Source organism: Ochotona curzoniae, unplaced genomic scaffold (genome assembly GCF_017591425.1).
Source record: "Ochotona curzoniae isolate NIBS_2020 unplaced genomic scaffold, NIBS_Ocur_1.0 scaffold_4683, whole genome shotgun sequence".
In the NCBI taxonomy this organism is placed as follows: Eukaryota; Metazoa; Chordata; class Mammalia; order Lagomorpha; family Ochotonidae; genus Ochotona; species Ochotona curzoniae.
The window spans coordinates 19,904,201-19,924,053 of NW_024467121.1; the positions used below are offsets into that span (position 1 = coordinate 19,904,201).

The following is a 19,853-nucleotide window of genomic DNA, read 5'->3' on the forward strand; positions in this document are numbered from 1 at the left end:
TAAGAGCTACCTGCATGTGTTTTTTTTTTTTTTTTTGCTAAATTAAATTCCCTGACAAGCAATGGGTTCAATGGCAAGAAATCCTTGGGGAAAAATAATCACAAAACACCTGAGGGTTCACCCATTTTTTTCTTTTAACAAATATTTATGAATAACATTATGTACTAAGCATTGGAGACACACAATGGTCAAGAATGAGCCCTCAAACTGTTAAAGTCCCCAGGAAAGGTATGTAAACAATTAATGACAATGAGGTATTACCATGCTGTATTTTAACAGGGGCAGACAGGACCCAGATGAGCAGAAAGCAGGAAAGCTTTTATGAGGGTTCAGGAGTATGTGCCCCCAGTTAGCAAACCCTAGCCAGGTTTAGGAGATAGGGCCTGGGAAAGAATATTCCAGGAAGTCAGGCAATGCATGAAGCATGTTTAACAAGGGGTTGGAAAGAACAACAACTTTGCTGCTTTACCTTAACTCCATGTCTTCTTGACTTTCATAAAGTTGAGGATGACTGTTCTCATCAGCAACCATGCACAACAGTAATTAAACATATTCTCTGTGACTCAAGCCCATTTCAACTGCTTCCATTCATAACTTCCCACTGTAGGCTGGCCAGCTGACAGTACCTGCCATGTGAGATTCTACTTCCTGTGCCAAAAGGTGGCTCCTTGCTAAGTTTAGATTTAAACAGAGCATAAAAAACACCCCACGACCACTCACTTATCAACTCCACACACTGACCCTTAATGAGTGCAACTTTCAATGATTCTGCTATGGGGGAGACTTTGTTCCACCTTGCCATTCCCTTCATCACCCCATGCCTCCAAGTCCACACCACAAAACTCAATTTCACAAGTCAGTAAGACAAGGAATTGAGCTAACAAGGACATAATCAAAGGTGGGAGAACTCTATACACAGGCATACATTAATCACAAACTTTCCTTATGATAGTGGAAAAACTATAAAAACATTAAATGTGCTCATATGGGTGAATGATTAAATGATAATAACATGTCCATTCCTGAAATTTATGTTACTATTAACAATGATGACTTCCTTGGAAAATGCTTGTAAAAGGCAACAGTAAGCAGAGAAATAAAATCATAACATGTGCTATGATTACAACCATTCAAAAAAATTTAAATATGGAAAATGTTGGAAAGAAATCCACCAAAACAAGAATAGCACTTGAATTAGTGGACTATGATTGTGGGCCCTGTATTATTTTCTCTCTCTCTCTCTCTTTTTGTTTTTAGCAAATCCATACATAAAACACATAATAAAAATTTGTATCTATTTTTATTATATTAGAAAGGCAGAGACAGAGGTCTTTCATCTGCTGGTTCACTTCCCAAATGCCAGCCACAGAGCCAGGGTTCGATCAGCCTGAAGCCATCCAGTGCTCCTATGCAAATGGCAAGGACTCAAGCTACATGAGCCATTACCTGCTGCCTTTGAGGATGCACATTAGCAAGAAGCTGGATCTGCAGCAGAGCAGCCAGAATATGAACCATGTACTCCAAAGTGGAATGTGGGTGTTCTGAGTGGCAACTGTGCAAAAGCCCTCCCAATTTTCTCTATTTCTTATATTACATTTATAATGTTTTAAAATTCTGAACACTATAAAGAGTACTAATTCTTAAGACATTGTGGGATAGCAGATAAGTTACCACCTGCGATGCTGGTATCCCATAGTGGGCACTGATTAGAGTCCTGGCTACTCCACTTTTGATCCAGCTCCCTGCTAATGATTTGGGAAAACCAGTGGAGGATGGCCCATGTGAGAGAACCAAATGAAGCTCCAGGCTCCTGGCTCAGGCCTGGCTTTGTAGCCATCTGGATAGTGACCAGCAGATGGAAGATCTCTGTATTTCTTTCTTTTTTTGTTTTGTTTTTAAGATTTATTTAATTTTTATTGGAAAGTCAGATATACAGAGAGGAGGACAGACAGAGAGGAAGATCTTCTGTCCCATGATTCACTCCCCAGCTGACTGCAATGGTCGGTGCTATGCTGATCCAAAGCCAGGATCCAGGAACTTCTTCCAGGTCTCCCACACGGGTGCAGAGTCCCAAGGCTCTCAGCCGTCCTCGACTGATTTTGCCAGACCACAAGCAGGGAGCTGGATGGGAAGTGGAGCTGCCGGGATTAGAACCGGTGCCCATATGGGTTCCTGGGCACGTTCAAGGCATGGACTTTAGCTGCTAGTCCACGCCACTGGGTCCAGATCTCTGTATTTGTAACTCTGACTTTCAAGTAAATACATAAAGCTTCAAAAAGATTACTTTTAAATTAGCAATTTTAACATTTTCAAATCTAAGTAGCATACCCATGCCAACATGAGTATCAGTTTGGAAATCTCCACATTAAATGATATTACTTTCACCTTCAATGGCGTATAGCCATGATCTCAACCCATGGATAAGAATTTGCTTGTCTTCCTGGCAAAACAAGATGAGGGAGGGGTGAGACACAATACCTCAGGAATCTAAAAGATGGCAGGTGTACTTATACAAGCTAGAGTTAATAACAGATGTGAAATGATGAGCTTTTAATATAGGATTTGGAAATGTTACCATTCTTTAGGGCATTGGGTAAAACCATATTTTCAAGGGCAACCTGAACCAGAATATGATCTTTGATTCTCGTTACTTCTCTGAATTTTTTGAGTTGGCATGTTCTTGGCTTAAGGATAAACGAGTTGATCACCTGTGTTTCTCAATTATGATGGCAATGTCCACTCATAAGATGGGTAAGAGGGATGTTTTTTGAGAGAGGAAAGAGAGTATAGAGGCTGGTTCTCTTTCTTCACAACCGTGAAAGCCTACCTGAAAAGAATGAACAGTTTCTGTCCCCTTGGATCAAGGGTGACCACTTCTGTGTTAGCTACTTATAGCAGAGTTATGTAAGGCTATGTTACAGTTAACTCCTTCCAAGCAGAAAGAATAGCAATGGAAGCTGTGGAATTTCCTTTTCTGCAGATTTTTAACAATAGGTTAGATATACATCTGGCCTTGGATGCCTTAGGCATAGTGTACACAGAAACAGAATGAATAAAAATAGCAAACACACCACACACCCTGGTGTGTCCCAGTCATTCTCTCTCAGATTTTAATAGAAAGCTAAAAACAGTGTATCTTCTCCCCCTCCCATTCCAACCAATCAAAAAGCCCGACTCGCAGCAGGCCCAGCAAAGACTTACAAAGGCAACCAAAAGGGACTTACCTGCACCAGGAGTTCCAGTTTCCTGTCATCAAGAAGATGTACTTGACATCGACGGCCCTCCGTCATCTATGAGGGAAGAAAAATGGTGGTCACTGAAAGTCTAGCAGCTGGACATGATACTCCAGGGTATCCTGAGGGAAATTTCCCTGGGAGTCGGTGCCACAGAATGCCAGGAGATAGCAGCAATGGTGCCTTCATTTGAAAACATTCATTAAGCACTTTCTGTATGCTAGGTACTATTCTGTGAAGCGGGGGCTGGCGGGCGGAAAAGCAGCATATACAAGACAAGTACCCTGTCATCACGGCACTAACATTCTCATGGGGACAGACATACAATCAATCTGTGGAGAGCTCCCTGACCCGCAGAGAAAAACTCTCACACACACCGTGTCCTTTTCGTGGTGCTTCTTTATTATTCTCCATCTCCTCCCTCCCCTCGTTCCGCACAAACTTCACAATATATACATTTCACCATCCAATCAACATTAAGGTCAATAGAGCATGGCTAAAGCACACCAATCTTAATGCAGAATACTAACCCTGCACGTGGTGAGCATGCACCAGGGGCCAATCAGGATGAAGTTCCAGATTCTACTAGGCCTCTTCCTCATGACCCTGGCATACAGCCAAGGCATCATCTTAGGGCTGAGCAGCCGAAGCTCCCAACACAACCCACATACACCACAGCATGCCACCGGGAGGTGGTGTGTGTGATTCACTCCTTATTCAGCTTTCCACTGTAGTGCCGCACATGAGGGACAAAGCTCAGCAATGAATCTCTATTCCTTCATGCATCACCTCTGATGGCCTCCAGAAAACAGAGGACCACCTCTCTGGAAGCTGAATTTAATTTCTGTATCAACTAATCATCCTCTTGGATTCTTGCCAGCACTGTCTGCATTTGCAGGGAGGAGAGTCCCTGGAGCTAAGCTCCCCCAGTTACCGTGACCTCTGTGCCCTGTGCCCTCTAGGGTGGATACCTCTGAACTGTGTAATCCGAGATGGGTATCTGACACAGGCTCCAGGAAGCCCATTCAAAGTCTTGGGCAAGTCTCTGTTTATCTTGTCCTCCCACAGCACAGCGGGGGGGTGTTGGTTGATGTTTAACAACTGTCTTTTTTGGAATAAAAAAAAATCTTGATTTTTGTAGCTTCTGCTACAGCCCCACTATCACCCTCAAAGGAGAACGGGCTTTTGCAAGTGTCAGCTGGCTACCATCCCAACCATAAAATGCCTTACCAACCTCCAAATACTTTCACCCTGTTTGATTTCAAGCTACTGTCATGATGACACCCAGCTAGAATACACAAAGATAACCTCAAGAACACAGAAAATAACAGCACAGTAAAATGAGGTGGAAGTGATGTATTCCAAGCAGTTAAAAAATACCTGTTATTTTTCCACTGTGATCCCTTGTTCTCCCCAGTCACTTTAAGAAGATCAAACGAAGGAGGTGCAAGAAATAGATCCTGCCTCGTCTTGTGGCATGACCACCACATCCTCCCATCCAGATTCCCCTACTTCTAGAACTTTTAAAACAGTTTAGATGTTCTGTCGGGATGGATCTACTCGCAAACGTCCTTCAATTTCTCATTAAAAATGACTCAGCAGTCTCAAGCTCTGAGAAAAATCATCAAGAAACACCTCATATTTTCACAAGCGCTCTAACAAAGAGATTGAAGCAGATGGCAAGTGGAGGGAGAACTTCAGCACAAGGGCTTCTGTTCTGTACGGAGGAGCCAAAGGAGAGTGCTACGGAGAAGGTCCCCGTGAAGTCCTTTCTCACTTCATGCTGGGCTTCAGGTGTGAATTTCCTATGCAGAAAACCAAGCCTCCAGTCTTAGCAGAATCCACCCTGCACATAGCAGGCACCTCTCCCCTGCACACTCCCAACCTGTCATTTACAGATTTGTAAAAATCCATGTTTCATTGTAATCATTACTAGAAGTTCCTGGAAAGCCACTATGAGTTTAAATTACACTGGAATCTCTAGAAGGTACATATAGCATCCCATGTACAAAGGATTGTTTAGTCCAAAAAAAAAAAAAAATAGTACAATAAAATGCTAGTTGTGGGCCCGGCGAGGTGGCGCAGTGGTTAAGGTCCTCACCTTGCACGCCCCGGGATCCCATATGGGCGCCGGTTCTAATCCCGGCAGCCCCGCTTCCCTTCCAGCTCCCTGCCTGTGGCCTGGGAAAGCAGTCGAGGACGGCCCAAAGCTTTGGGAACCTGCACCCGCATGGGAGACCCGGAAGAGGCTCCTGGCTTCGGATCGGCATAGCATTGGCCATTGCGCTCACTTGGGGAGTGAATCATCGGACGGAAGATCTTCCTCTCTGTCTCTCCTCTCTGTATATCCGCCTTTCCAATGAAAAAATAATAAAAATAAATCTTTAAAAAAAATGCTAGTTGTACGAGAATAGTTAACAGCAATTGCACAGATACTTTGGTTTTTGTACAACAGCACTTCCATTTCTTTTCTAGTTTATTAGGCACTACATTAACACACGGCATGTTACATAATATAAATTGCAACCACCTAGAAGGAAAGATGAGGAAACCCCTTCTTTAATCAATGCAATAATTAACTGCAGAGCCGTAACTATCTTTTTTTCCATCAAATTCCACTGACAATGAAAATGGGCAAGCCTTTTGTCCTTGCTCCCAGTGGTGAACTTGGAAATGGATGCATCATCAGGCACTGGCCCAAAAGAGTGGTTCTTGAACAATATCTTACACAGCTGGCGAAGCCCAAACCCCACTTCTAGACTCCCTAAAGGTCGGCAGGGAATTTTAGAGTGAAAGCAATCTAGTTCTCATAGGAACAGATGGAAGATCAATGGAACTGAAGTTCTAGGGGAAAAAAGTGGTACACCATCAAGCAAACTATCTTGAATTTCTTTTAAAAACATTTATCATGGGTTTGATGAACTACTCAAGATGTTGGGGACAGAATAAATTTCCAAAAAAAAAAAAAAAGGATGCTTTTCCTGTGAATCAAATACAAAGTTTCCAGCTTCACATACCTACAAAGTTAAGGGTATAAACACACTGCTAAGTTATTTAATCACATCCTAATAAATTTCAGAACATGGAATTTTGATAAACATTAACATATCAGATAAAGTTTTAATCTTAGAAATAGCAAAGAGATAGTAAACCATTTTTCTTAAAACATCTAAAAGTTAAAACATCTAAAAGCATATGAAGTCCATAGCATACTTCTAATCATCCTGAGGTTCTCACATACATGTTAAACACATTCTCACTGCATGAAATGGTCCCATCCTATCTGCTCAGCCATTGGAGAAGTAGCTGCATTTGGAGATGTTAGTATCAGGCTGAGGTCTTCCAAGTTCACGCCTCTCTTCAGCAAAGCCTCAACACTAATTCCAGGGAAACTGTAAGCATGTTCCATTTCTGAGTGACCCACTTGCAAACAGCAGGCACAGAGAACTATGTCTAAACATAAACTCACCTCCGTGCCACTGGACATCTGCAGCCACAGCACTGCTGTGGTTTGCACCTCTCAAGGGCCACCTGTTTGCTCTACTCATGATCTGAGCATCCTGTGCCCATCAGGAATTCAGAGAGGGTTAACTACCCTGGGTGTGCACAAAGAAGAAACAGCCATCTGTGGCTTTGTGGGGCTTGCCAGGCACTCTGAAATATTCTTTTGAGTACTAACCATTGTAAAATCGTATTTTTCCTTTTTTTTTTTTTTCATTTTCAGCTGCCTAGTCACAAGTGGAGCTCTGGCATTACGCTCAAAGGAAATCCCTTGGAGGACAATGCTTCTCAGAGATGACAGCTGGCCACTACTCCAACCTAAACCGTCTTGCTGCAACACAGCAAGTACACAGCTCTGCCATGGGTCCTAAAGGATATACAGACAAGCCTGCAGTCATTTTAAAAGACAGTTGGGGCTGGTGCTGTGGTACTAGTGGGTTGAGACACCACCTGGGATACAGGCAAGCCACATGGGCACCAGTTCAAGTTCTGGCTGTTCCGTTTCCACTTTAGCACCCTGCTAACGTGCCTAGGAAAGCCAGAGATGGCTTGGGCATGTTTTTGGATGAGTCAGGAGACCCAGATAAAGTTATAGGCTCCTGTCTTCAGCCTGGCCCAGTTCTAAGCACTATAGCCATTAGGGAAATGAGCCAGCAGGTAGAAAAATTCTCTCTCTCTCTCTGGTCCTCTCTCTTTCTCTGCAACTTCACCTGTCAAATAATCTTTTAAAAAAATCCATCAAAAAGTGATCTGTCCATCTTAATCTACTCATCTTTGCTTTTAAGATGCTCCCTGGATCACAAACACTGTGCATAAACATGACAAAGAACTGATTGCACTAGCTGCATGAGCAAAGCAGAATATGAAATAAAATATGCACCATAAGGCAGCCAATAAGACTGTTCTGCACATGGGAATAGGAGGCAAAAATCAAACCAGCTGATGAGCTAAGGTATCAGGCTTATGGGCAGTTCCTCCCCCACCACCCTATCCAAATATTATTTAACATGTTGCTTCTCCTCCTTTTTAGCTAGCTGAAAGAAAGTTTTTAGCTAAAAAAATTTTGTCTGGAAAGATAAATGTCAGTGTATGAGGTCAGCCACAGGAAATGGAAGCCCGTGATCTTTGATTGCCTATATTTTAAGGTAAAAAAAAAATCAAATTTAATCATTTATCTTGGAGAATTAGAGTTGTCACATAGGCTGAGAGCACTGAGATGGAGTGGCTGCCACATGCTCTCCCTTGCCATCAGGATTCCTGGGAGGATGCCTGTGATCAGAAGTGACTGAGGGAGCACAGACTCTGGGGTAGGGAGTGGGGATCTGGATCATGCCCGGAATCATCTGTCTACAGCAGCTTCCTGTCTTCATCATGGGGGCTGGGGTGGGACCAATGCCCAACATGGCAAGGGAGTGTCTTCTTTGGGCATAGCATTCCTGAAAAAGAATTCACTAGCAATGACAATCCTTCACATGGCGAACAGGGGTTTGGAGTTGCTTTCTATGGGGAGATGCAAGGTACCAAGTTCAGGGTGTGGGTGCGTCTTTTCTGACTGAGGCTTTGTCTGGGAACAGTCTCAGGATGGCATCCGTGAGCCCTCTGCAGCTCAGCCTGGACAGCAACAGGCAACGGATTCAAGGTCTGGCAAGTCTTTTCTTGAAGACAGAAGACACATGAGTACAGAAAACCCAGGATGTGCTTGTTCAGAGCATTTCTTCTTCAAATATAAAGCCAAATGCACCCTGGCTTTTTTTTTTACGCTTATCAGCTTCGCCTCTGCATTTCATTTTGTCTGTTCATTTTAGCTACTTTTTGGACATCTTCCTTCTTCCTTCCCTTGCGCCTTACGAAATGATTTATATGCCATGGTCTAGACTTGCTCAAAAAGAACCTGAACAAAATAATCATAATTCTACTGCACATAACATTTCTCTAAAAATGTAATGAGGTTGTGTCAGTGAGAGCAAGCTGAGAGATCATGAACTCAGAAAAACCAAGGAGTAGTAAATCAAGGCAAGTTACATTGCATTCCTTGTTTCCTGAGGCCAATTTCCACTGAAATTACCATAGGGAACACCCAGGGGTGGGAGAGAGAAGACCGCAAGGAGAGGGGAGAGCTGTCTAGGATAAAGTTCACAGGGCTACAGATTTTATTTCTCTAACTTAGCCACCATGTGCCTGCTTGTTTACGCCTCCGTGCAAAGTTAAGCTACCAAGCTATGACTCATGTTCATTTTTAAGGCAACATACTTACGAGATGGTAAAATAGAAAAAAATATTAATGAAACACTAGAATTCCACAAAGTCAAGACTTAACAGTTCCGAGATGTACTTTATTGAGGAAAATTACTCTACTCCCTAACCAACCCGCAGCCCTGTATATCCTTGAAAAGTAGATTATCAAATAAAAAATTTAGAATTCAAAAGCATTCAAGGCAGGGCAGGAGGACAGAAGCTCCCATCTCATGGCATGTCCTGCCTGTGCACGCTCCCTTAAAGCATCATCCCAAGTACGCCAGACACATTACAACAGCACCTCACACTCTGCCCTTTGACCCCAGGCCATTCTGTGGCCTGGAAGGAAATTCCAAGGCTGTGACTACCACTTCCTGACTCAAGTCACTGTGGGAGCCTCTGTTCTCTGGGTTACCTTCAAAGTGCCACTTCTCTTTCCATTTCTGTTGCCTCTGTAAGAAAAAGAAGGCACAAGGACCAACAGAGGGATCAAAAAATGGCAAGGTTTTAAGATCTCAGTAATCACAAAGTACCTCCTACCCAGAATGAGAGGAATAAATAAAACACTTTGATAACCATCAGGACACTCAAGTGGATGGTGACCACTCACACAGAATGGGCTTCAGGTAAAAACCTTTATCTACTGCCCACACTTAACCCTATACCATGGAAATAAGAGTGTAACACCGGTGCCCATGAGAGTAGTCTGCCCAGAGCCTTTAAAGATAAAGGCTCACTGCCAATTTTTATGATGATTTTTTCCCCTCCTCAAATCGCTAAAATGACAATTGTGACAAGCCAAGGCCAGGAACATGGAACTCCATCCGGGTCTCCCAAATGCGTGGCAGAGGCCCACATGCTAGGGCTGTCCTCTGTCACTTTCCCAGATGCATTAGCTGAGAGCTAGCTCAGCAGAGGGGCAGCCAGGCCTGTAGTAGCACTCACATGAGATGCTGGCATTAGAAACTGCTTAACCCCTTTCACTGTGCCGCCCTTCCGCTTCTGATTCATTTCGTGCTCGCTCTTTTGTTTGTTTCCAAGTAGAATGATAATGGAAGGAAAGGAGACACAAGTGCTATATACTAGGCTCCATGACCTCCTCCACCAAATTACCGCACTTGTCTCATGACTCCTGCACCTAGAAGAGGAACATACAAAGGCGTGCCCTTGAGACTCTTGGCTGCTGAATATAGCTGTAGCGTATAAAACCCACATGAACATTCTTAAGAGAGTGACTCTATTAGAAATAAATCATCATGATAATGCAATGCAACACGCAAGCTGAGAAAGCTATGCACTGTCCCAAGCATGCCCTTCCGCAGGTTTGCACTGCACGGGGTTCTGACAGGAGCTGGCATTGCATTTGGTTATCTTGGAAAAGCACATTCCAGAGACACCACTGCTATTGCTTGGGTCTCCTTTTCCCTGCAACAACAGGAAGCTGGATTTTCTCTGACAATATAAAAAGGGAATGTGGTGATGGTGCTGTGGGTTGCTCAGGGCATGGGGACAGGGTGAACTGCCTCGAGGGGGACAGCTTGAGTCACCTTACACAGTGGCTGTAAAGACCCAGGGGTCTCCGTGTACTCAAGCTACAAATTCTCCCTGACCATTAGCTTTGCTCTCTTTTTGGATCTTCAGGGCAGGCTGTCAGAAAGACTAATTACCAGTCTCAGGGCCCAAGTGGAGAGGATGGGAACTGGACCAGGCAGGTAAGAAGTGAGGACAATGCAAGATGCACTGTTAGTCTCCTGTGACCTCATTGAAGAACTCCCACCCAGAGCTCAGCAGCAGGGTCCCTGAAAGAGGAACTGCATTTCACCTTCCAACAAAACCTTGCAGTGTGAGGATCATCTCAGGGTATGGAGAGTGGATGGGTGTGTCTCCGATTAGGTTCAGCTGTTATACACTGATCCACACATTAATGTAGTAGACAACACTCTTCATGTGTCTAAGTGGCTTCCTGGCTGTCCAGGAGGAAATGGACATCGGGAGATGCAAATATATGGGTTCCAGGAGTGCATAGTGGACAGGTGCAGGGCAGGCAAGCAACAACCTTGTCTGCAGGACAGTCTAACTAGTTAGATACCTAATGAATGCAAACTTAAGGTCTACTGTTAGTGGCTTTTAGAAACAGGATTATCTACCTCTATTTAGAGCACATTCCAGGATGTGGAGGGCACAGAGGGAGAGAAGAAGGAAGGAGGGAGGGAGAGAGATCTTTCATTCACTAGTTCACTCTCCAAATGCCTGCAACAGCTGGGTCTGGGCCAGACTGAAACCAGGGGCCAAGAACTACACTCAGTTCTCCCACATGAGTGGCAGGGGCCCAAGTGCTTGAGCCAAGTCCTTGAGTCTGTTGCCTCCTAGGGTGAACATTAGCAGTTAGTTGGAATGAAGAGCCAGAACTGGGTCTCTTGATATGGAATGCAGACATCTTAACTGGTGTCTTAACTGTTAGGATCAACACCCATTGTCCGATACCAGGACTGTAACCCATTATTTCACCAAGATCCACCAATTTACTATGACTTAATAATTTACATCACCGTAGCTGGTGTCTACTTTCTTCCCAGGCCTAGGAAAACCCACACAACTCTGGTTTTGTAACTGCAGCAGAAGAAGTCTCTGAACAAACAGAGATTTAACCCTAATCAAAAGTGTGGCTCTTATGTTATTATTCTTTGGAGAAGGACAGAGCAGGGAATAGCTCCCAATCCTTTTAAGTAAAGGCTAGTTAGGAATTTGGGTCAGAGGGAGGACTGTGCAGCCTGAACAGAGCCTGGTGAAAAACTGAAGTGGGGTGTATAGAGCAGATCCTGAGATCTGGACATCAAGTCCTAGGAAGAGATGTCACACGTGGCTGCAACACCTCCTTTTTCAAGGATGGGTGTTGTAGTATAGCACATTAAGCTGTTGCCTGAACTGCCAAATCTCATTTTGTGGTGAAAGGCATCAACTTTCACCTCCAACCTGTGCTGCTTCTTCCTGCTAATGGACCTGGGAAGTACTTGATGACAGTTCAAGTACTTTGGTCCCTGTCACCCTTGTGAGAGACCCAGATGGAATTCCTGGCTCCTGGCATCAACTATTGGGGGCATTTGGAGAATGAACCAGCAGCTATATGAGCTGTGTGTTTGTATCTGTCTGTTTCTCCCTTCCTGTGACTCTGTCTTTCAAATGAATACACAGCATCACCTTAGACTGTGTCTCAAATGCTCTCCTTCCACAGCACCTTCTCAATCCCAAGACCCAGCCAACCTGGACTTTAACTCTGTTTTAGTGGCTAGTGTTGTTGTGCTGAGGGTTAAGCCACACTTGCAATTCCAGCATCCAGTATCATGGTGTTGATTGAAATCCTGGCTGTTCTACTTCCAACCCAACTTCCTATTAAATATCTGGTAAGACAACAGATGACAGGAAAATGTTTGGGGCTCTTCCACCCATGTGAGAGATCTGGACAGAGCACCTGGTTCTTGGTTTGGCCTGGCCCAATCCCAGCTTATGTGGGCATTTAGGGAATAAGCCAGCAATTTAAAGATTTCTCTCCCTTTCCCTGTTATTCTGCCTTTTAAATAAAGAAAGTAAATCTTTAATAAATAAATGGCCCATGCATTTCTTCTGTCTGCAAACACTTGGTCATCTCTCCTGCAGTCAAGGACCCTACTCACAGGTCTACCGCATGCCACACACTCAGCACACACCTGGGAGACAGGTCAGAAGCAGTTACTAGGTGGAGGGTAAGATGCACATTAACTGCTGTGAATCATTCCAGGTCCATACCTTTTGCCATTACCAAAGGGAATTACCCCAGGTAAGAGCCCGTCCTCTTCCCCTGCCACTTCTGCTAGAATATTTAACATAGCAGATTCCATGGAAGCAGCTTTTCACAAAATACTGGAAGAGCCACTGAGTCTGCTACATTTCCTCTGCCTTCTACTTCACAGGAATGAATGCTTCAGGCCCAGCTTGGGGTGGAGGGTGTGAGAGAGAGAGAGAGAGAGAGAGACAGAGAGAGAGAGAGAGAGAGAGATCTTCCATTCACTGGTCAATTTCCTAAATGGTTGCAATGGCCAGGGCTGGGGACAGGCCTAAGCCAGGAGCCAGAAGCTCTGTCTGGATCTCCCACATTAGATGCAGGGGTCTAAGCACTTCAGCCACCTCCTGCTGCCTTCCCAGGCACATTAGTACAGACCGGGGTGCGAAGTGAAGCAGTGAAGGACTCAAAATGGTATTTATCTATGATGTCAGCATAGGCAGTGGCTTAGCCCACTGTGCCATGATGCAGGGCAAAGAAAGGTTTTAGAAGCCTTTAAGAAAAAGATAAGGTTAAAGGTTAGTGAAAAAGAGAGATATTAATTGACTCTCCAGATCTAAAATAATATTTTGCATGGGACTTTAAAACGTGGTAATATTGTTAAAGGACAATTAAAAAATAAGAAAGTGAAGATGGAGACAGACAAAGAACATGAATTACCCGCATGGAGAATTTCTTCCAAGCAGAGAGAAAGGCATATGCAGAGTCTATCCAATGGCTTCTAATCCTTTCAAAATATTCTCAGCAAGCTCTCTACGAACTTTAGAGAGACAGAGTGAGCAGACAGAAGATGGCATGTCTGAAGTTTATATGGTTTCCATGTAACTCAAGGAAGGTCTGAGGACAATTAAAGAGCCTTTAAAGATATGGTCGAAGCCAAGAGCACAGAGGAAGGCCTGGATGCATTGCTTGGAGCAGTGGGCCTTATTAACATGATGAACCGCCAAATGATTCAGTTCTTGTTTTGTTTCAATCTCCTCAACCAAGATGTGAAGTCCAAAGATGGGCAACTAGCATATAAAGGAACTGCACCTCTTTCTCCAAACTAAACCACAGATGGCTTACTAAATATTAAAAATAGGTAAGAGCTTGATTGTGTAGTAGGCCTTGCTAGGGATATATGCAATGAATGAGTCAAAAGGAGAAAGTTTACAGACACAGTTCCATTAAATATAATTTTGGGTACTAGCATCTGACTAGTGATTATGACAACATCTGGGCCACCCACATCCCATCTGGGAGTGCTTGGGTCCCAGCCCTACTTCTGCTCCTGCTTCCAGCTTCCTGCTGATATGCACTCTGAGAGGCAACTGGTGAAGACTTCAGCAGTTGGGTCCCTGTCACTCATGTAGGAGACCCAGACTGAGTTCCTGGCTATCAGTGATGGGTTGGTCCAGCCCAGATTGCTGTGACCATTTGAGGAGTGAACCAACAGATGGGAGATCTCTGGCTCTCCACCTTCCAAACAAACAAAATAAATCATACAACAGTGTTCATTATGATGAGTGTATGGTCAAATGCTCTTGTTAGATTTATTCGGTGCTAAGAAACATTAAATATGTAATGCTGATCTCAGCTTTGCCCCCTTACTTCAGAAAATCTGCATCCCCAGGGGAAGCACTAGTGAACATGCAATTTGAGAGTAATGTGACAAGCGGATGTAAGATGCTATGAGGTAGGAGGGGGAACCCTAACTCATTCCTGATGGATGGGTCAATAACCGTGATAAAGAAGTGATACCTTCCAAATAGAACATCTGGTAGAGGCAACATAATGTAAGAAGACATGGAATGGGCTAGAACATGGTAGGTTCCAAAAATACTCACTACATACTGAGCTGGAGGAGAAAGTTCAGAGGGGAGGTTAGTGGTGAGAATGACAGCTAGAGAACAACATACAGAATAGTTGAGAAGGAAGACCCACTGTGAGAAGACAGCTAAGTCACTTAGGCAACCATACACAGCCCCTGAGCACCATTTGCACGTCAGTCTCAGTATAAGTGAGGTGGAAACCAGGGCACTCTGCAAAGAGGTTCCCTGCTACAGGTGTGGGGGCTTGGTGGTCTGCAAGACACCCAACTGTTTGGAAAAGTGGAAAGGGGTGTTGAAACCTAAGCTGTCCTTCTCCTTACATAATTCTGCTCAGCAGTAAGTAAACAGATCCAAAATATACACACATCAGAACCTAGTGGTGAAAAAGATGCTAGGTCAGCTACTTCAGAATTAAAAACTGGGGTCACGCTCCTGGCAGTTTTGTGTCCTTCACACAGTTCACCCATGAAAAGCACAGCATCTAGACAACGGCAGGATGAGGCATCATTAAGGAGGACCACACTCTGATCAGACAATTTCTGGAATTCTGTATTCCATTCAGGGCACCATATTTCATGTAAGAAAAACCGGAGGAGGCCAAGGATAGAAACCAGAACTTTCCACACCTGGTCCGGGAATCTGTCGATGGGGCTCAAATGTTCAAAGCTCTGGTCAAAGACTGGAAATGTAGCCCATCATCCATTCTAACACATCCCATGAGAGGCTGCTGATGAGTACCTGGAGAAAGCAGGTGTAAACTGGGTGTCCTGTCCACACCTGATGTGAGTATAGACCATGGGGAAGAAGAAGAACTCTGCCGTGATGGGCGGAAACTGAATCAGCAAGTAAATGTTCCAGAAGACACTCAAATTCAAGAGAAGGAAGGATCTTTAAGCCAGCATCAGGGGTCAGTGTGGAACAGGCAGTCTCAGTATCAAAGCAAGTGATGAGGAAGTGGCTGGACCAGGAGATCACTGGAGGGTGATAGGGAGGTAAAGAGAAATGCCGAGCTCAGGGGGAAGGCAAGATAGGTGTACCCCAAGATCTCCCAACATGACAAGCCATGATGGATGTATACAATTCTAAACAGAGATTCTGAGAAAATATACCCCTTCTAATAACTGACATATTTGCCTGTGATGTTTCCCATTATGCAATATTGTGTGGAATCGGGTGAAATGAATAGCCTTCATTTCAGAAGAGCTACAAACTTGTTTTTTTTCCACCTTCCACCTTACCATCCTCCCTTGCATAAATGTGCAACTGAAAGTCCTCTACTTAGAATGCAACACTGAGTAGGACACTTATAAATCTTCATGCTGCTGGTTTGCTATTCATGTATTCCAGAAACAAGAACCTCAATGACATTTTCTTGGTAACCTGCATTTATCTACTTTGCTCCAACATTTAATTCAATCTGTCACTTCAATGTTAATTTTGAAAACATCTTTGCTTCTGTTGTGATCAATGGGAGACACTGCACTATTTACAACAATGGGGTCTCATGCCATAAATTACCAGAATTGTAACAATTTCACTGTCATGAACATGTAAATATGCATGTGAGTGATACAAAATGTCATCGCCATACCAGGCACTCAATAAACACTCTTACACAAATTAATGAATGCATGTTTAAATTACATATACCTTTATGTAGCATTTCAAGGGCAATCATTAAAGCAAGTACTATACACTTTAATTCCCATTCAGTAGATACATTTCAATTTGGCTCCTCTGTTGAAACACACCCCAAACCCCAATCTCAAACACCTCAGCCTTTTTTGTGGCTCAAGCACAGTCAGCAACGAGCATCAGTTTGCGGTGAGTAGGGGCATCTTGCCATGCAGGTTAGAGTGTTCAATGAGTTCTACCCCACAACAATTCTCTCTGTGTTACTATGATCGGTGCTCCTATTATCCTTGGGAACATGTGTGTGGGGAGAAAAATAGTATTCAAGGACATGTGCAAGCTTGTCAAATGTCAGCTTTGGGACTCTGATGGGAGAATGGGCACTGAAGGGACAGGAGGACCTTCAGGTCACTTTCTTGGGTAAAGTTCCACTGGACATGATGTAGCCACTCCTGTTCACAGTGCCTGGGTTCTAGGTAGGGGTGAGGGCGGGGGAGGAAAGGTGAGTGAGTGCTCAGGTGCCTCACATGTCCTGGCACAGCATGTGAGGCCAACAGCAGGCCAACCGTGTAAGTCCACAGCAAAGCATCCAAGGAAGGAGGGACCACTAGAGCTGCAGGTGGTCTTGGGGTCCCAGCTGGTGGTTCCCTTGCCTCCCTAGCTAAACAAACAAGCAAACAAACAAACAGGGAGAGCTTGTTATGGCACTGCCGTGCTTACTCTGAGGAGGGCTTTGACAATGACTCTGACATCTGCATAGGGCGGTGCATCTGGGCTGCAGGCTGCTGCTTTTATGTTTATATAACCGAACTTTTTGGAAAAGATTCTGCTAGCGTGCTGTTGGCAGGGCCTCTGTGCTCTGGTATGGGCCACGTGAGCAGCATCCTCCCTCCATTCATTTTGTGGGAGATTTCAGTACTGGTGGGTGGCCCCATGAACCATCCCAGACTTGCTCCAGGGGTACCTCAGTGTGAGGCACGGTATATGGGACTTGTAGCTGTTCCTGTTTCTATCTAACACCATCTATCAAAGGGTGGGTTGGGGCGGAAGGAAGAAAGCTAGGAAGAGAAGGGAAACAGAAAGCAGCAGTGGGTAGGAGAGGACTCCCAAACCTTTTCCACTCCAGTGTTTACAAACCTCTTGATGGGAAGACTGTCACAGAAAATAAGGCAGCACCTTAAAACGCAATAGCCATGGCAAATGGGAGTTCTAAAAATATCCAGGGTGCATAATATTAGCAATCCAGATGGTGTGTTGTATCTGTCAGTCAAATCAAAAATTCTAATTGGACACTGAGCAATTTCTCAAAGCTTTCTGTAGGAGGTAATTATTGTGTTGACCACACAGAGGAGAAAAGGCTGAAACTGAGCCTACTGAGGGGGCTGTTTCCCTGAAGAGACCAGGGATATGTTCCTGCCTGAATCAGAGCTGATTGAGCCATGGCAGCATTGCTGATCAAAACTAGCAGGGCCAGCGGCAAACTGCTCACCACATGGATGTAAACCACTCGTAACCAAACTTCACCAGGGTTTTCAGCCTGGTCTTCAGAGAAGATGGAGAGATGAGTCTATAATAGGGAAAACTGGAGTTTTAAATCAGGGCAAATACCCAAGGCAGTGCCAGAGATGACACTTTCCTACACAGCACAGTGTCTCTTCCAGCACTGAGTGAGAAACACAAATGTCTCATTCAACAAGACAGTACAGTAGTACTTGGGCCATGCATCCTGAGTGTGACAATGGTTTTATGAGTACAGACCTAGGAAGGAACTTAATAAAATTTATGGACAAGGTGTAGTATGGAAAACTCCACAGGATTTTCATCATTTTGTGGTTACACAAATCAACTCATCTTTTCATTTTATTGTCCACAACCCTTCGGAAGGACCCTCATATGTCACAATTCAGTCCACAGCACATTGTGGATACATGCAGTATACTGTATGTCAATGATATATCAATAAATCTGATTAAAATATCAGTTGGGCAGCAGACAGATTATATCTGTCTCTACCACTTTTTTAGATAAATAAATAGAATTTTGCAATAGGAGTCAGAGGTTTTCCTGTGACACATCCCCAAGAGACGGCCCAGAAGTCCATTTGGAGGACACAGTTTGTACAAGCATTCTTTTGAACAATTACTTCATTCTTGTTCCTCTAAAAAACATGACATTCTTTGTACTGAGAACCTGGCACTTAGCTTTCCCAGATGTCCTTTGTAATACACTTCCTGGTTATCCCACTGTGCCCCTTCCTTCAGAAGGCATTCTACCTGAGGCCAAGAGTTCCTCATCGTTTTTATCATAGACACATTCCTGCAAAGTAAGAGGCATGGAAGCAGTAACACTTAGATTTTTTGTGCTGTTTTTCCAGTTGGATCTAGCAAGGCTAAGCCTTCCTCTTTAAAAAAAAAAAATTGAAAGGTTGAGACACAGAGAGAAGGTGAGATGAGTGGGGAGAAGGGGGAGGGAGAGATAGACTGAAAGTAAGAAAAAGAGGGGGAAAGGAGAGAGGGAGGGAGGGAGGGAGTGAGGGAGGGAGAGAGAGAGAGAGAGAGAGATCTTGTATCTTCACTCTTCAAATGGTTAAAAAAAATCTAGGGTGAAAGCAAGAGCCTGTAATGCCATCACGTACTTTTACATGGGTGTAGGGACCCAAGCATTTGAGCCATATCCTGCTGGTTTCCCAGATGCATTAGCAGGAGGCTACACTGGAAGTAAAGCAGTCAGGGACTTGTAACAGCACCCATATGGAATGTGAGCACTGCAGCCAATGACTTAACCCACTATGCCTCAATGTCAGCCCCTAAACCTTTCATTTAGTGGAAGGAGTTGGGTCACACCATTGTGATTCTCTAGCCCTGTGACAGAAACAGAGGAAAGAGGATGGAGAGCTGATAGATGGGTAAGGACACTTGGTTCAAGCTGACCAAACATGAACTACAGCCAGGAATTAAGAGAATGGAAACCCCCTCAGGTGACAGCTAATGGCTCAGTGATATTGTCAGGTACTTGCCAAAGCTGGCCATGATGTTGTATGTTTTGGAATCCAGGATCTAAGTCATGGAATGTCCCTTCAGAAGCCCTGGCCAGAGCTGCACAGACTCGGCTCACTGTAGTTGGTGAAATCTTGTTGGATCATGTGTGGGGAAAATTTCTGAAGGGGACAGTGTAGGACAAAGACTCCCTTTGCCTGGAGGACACTTGGGGTTCCAAGTAGAAAACAAGAGTATTCCGGATAGAGGGATATGGGGTGCATCTCAAAGTGAAGGAGTATAAACTGCAGAAGTGGAGTCCAGGAAGGCCAAATGTGCTAAATAATAGGCGAGGCTGAGCCATGTGTGTGCATGCCTGTGTGTGTGTGTGTGTGTGTGTGTGTGTGTGTGTGTGTGAAAGGCAACATAATATATGAGTTTAAGAAAGGAGCAGCTTAGATAATGATGAATCTTTTATTCCATGCTAAGAACTGTGGCTATCAGCGATGACACTGAGAAGGGAGAAAGCAGCGGTGGAGTGGTAGAGGGAGAGAGGGAAGAAGGGAGGGGGGAAGTGTGTGTGCGTGCATGTGTGTGTGTGTGTGTTTAGGATGTGGGAACAGGAAGATGACAAAGAGATAAACCGGGA

At 44.3% G+C, this 19,853-nt stretch overlaps 1 protein-coding gene across 3 annotated transcripts in view; it reads right to left on the bottom strand.

Annotated features, from left to right (window-relative positions):
• The window catches only part of FRMD4A (FERM domain containing 4A), a 546,990-nt gene that overhangs the window by 167,786 nt on the left and 359,351 nt on the right, over positions 1–19,853 (bottom strand). For all 3 annotated transcript variants that reach the window (XM_040967963.1, XM_040967964.1, XM_040967966.1), the window contains one exon: positions 3,225–3,290. In XM_040967963.1, the coding sequence (XP_040823897.1) occupies positions 3,225–3,290 (66 nt within the window). The remainder of the gene's footprint in view (positions 1–3,224; positions 3,291–19,853) is intronic.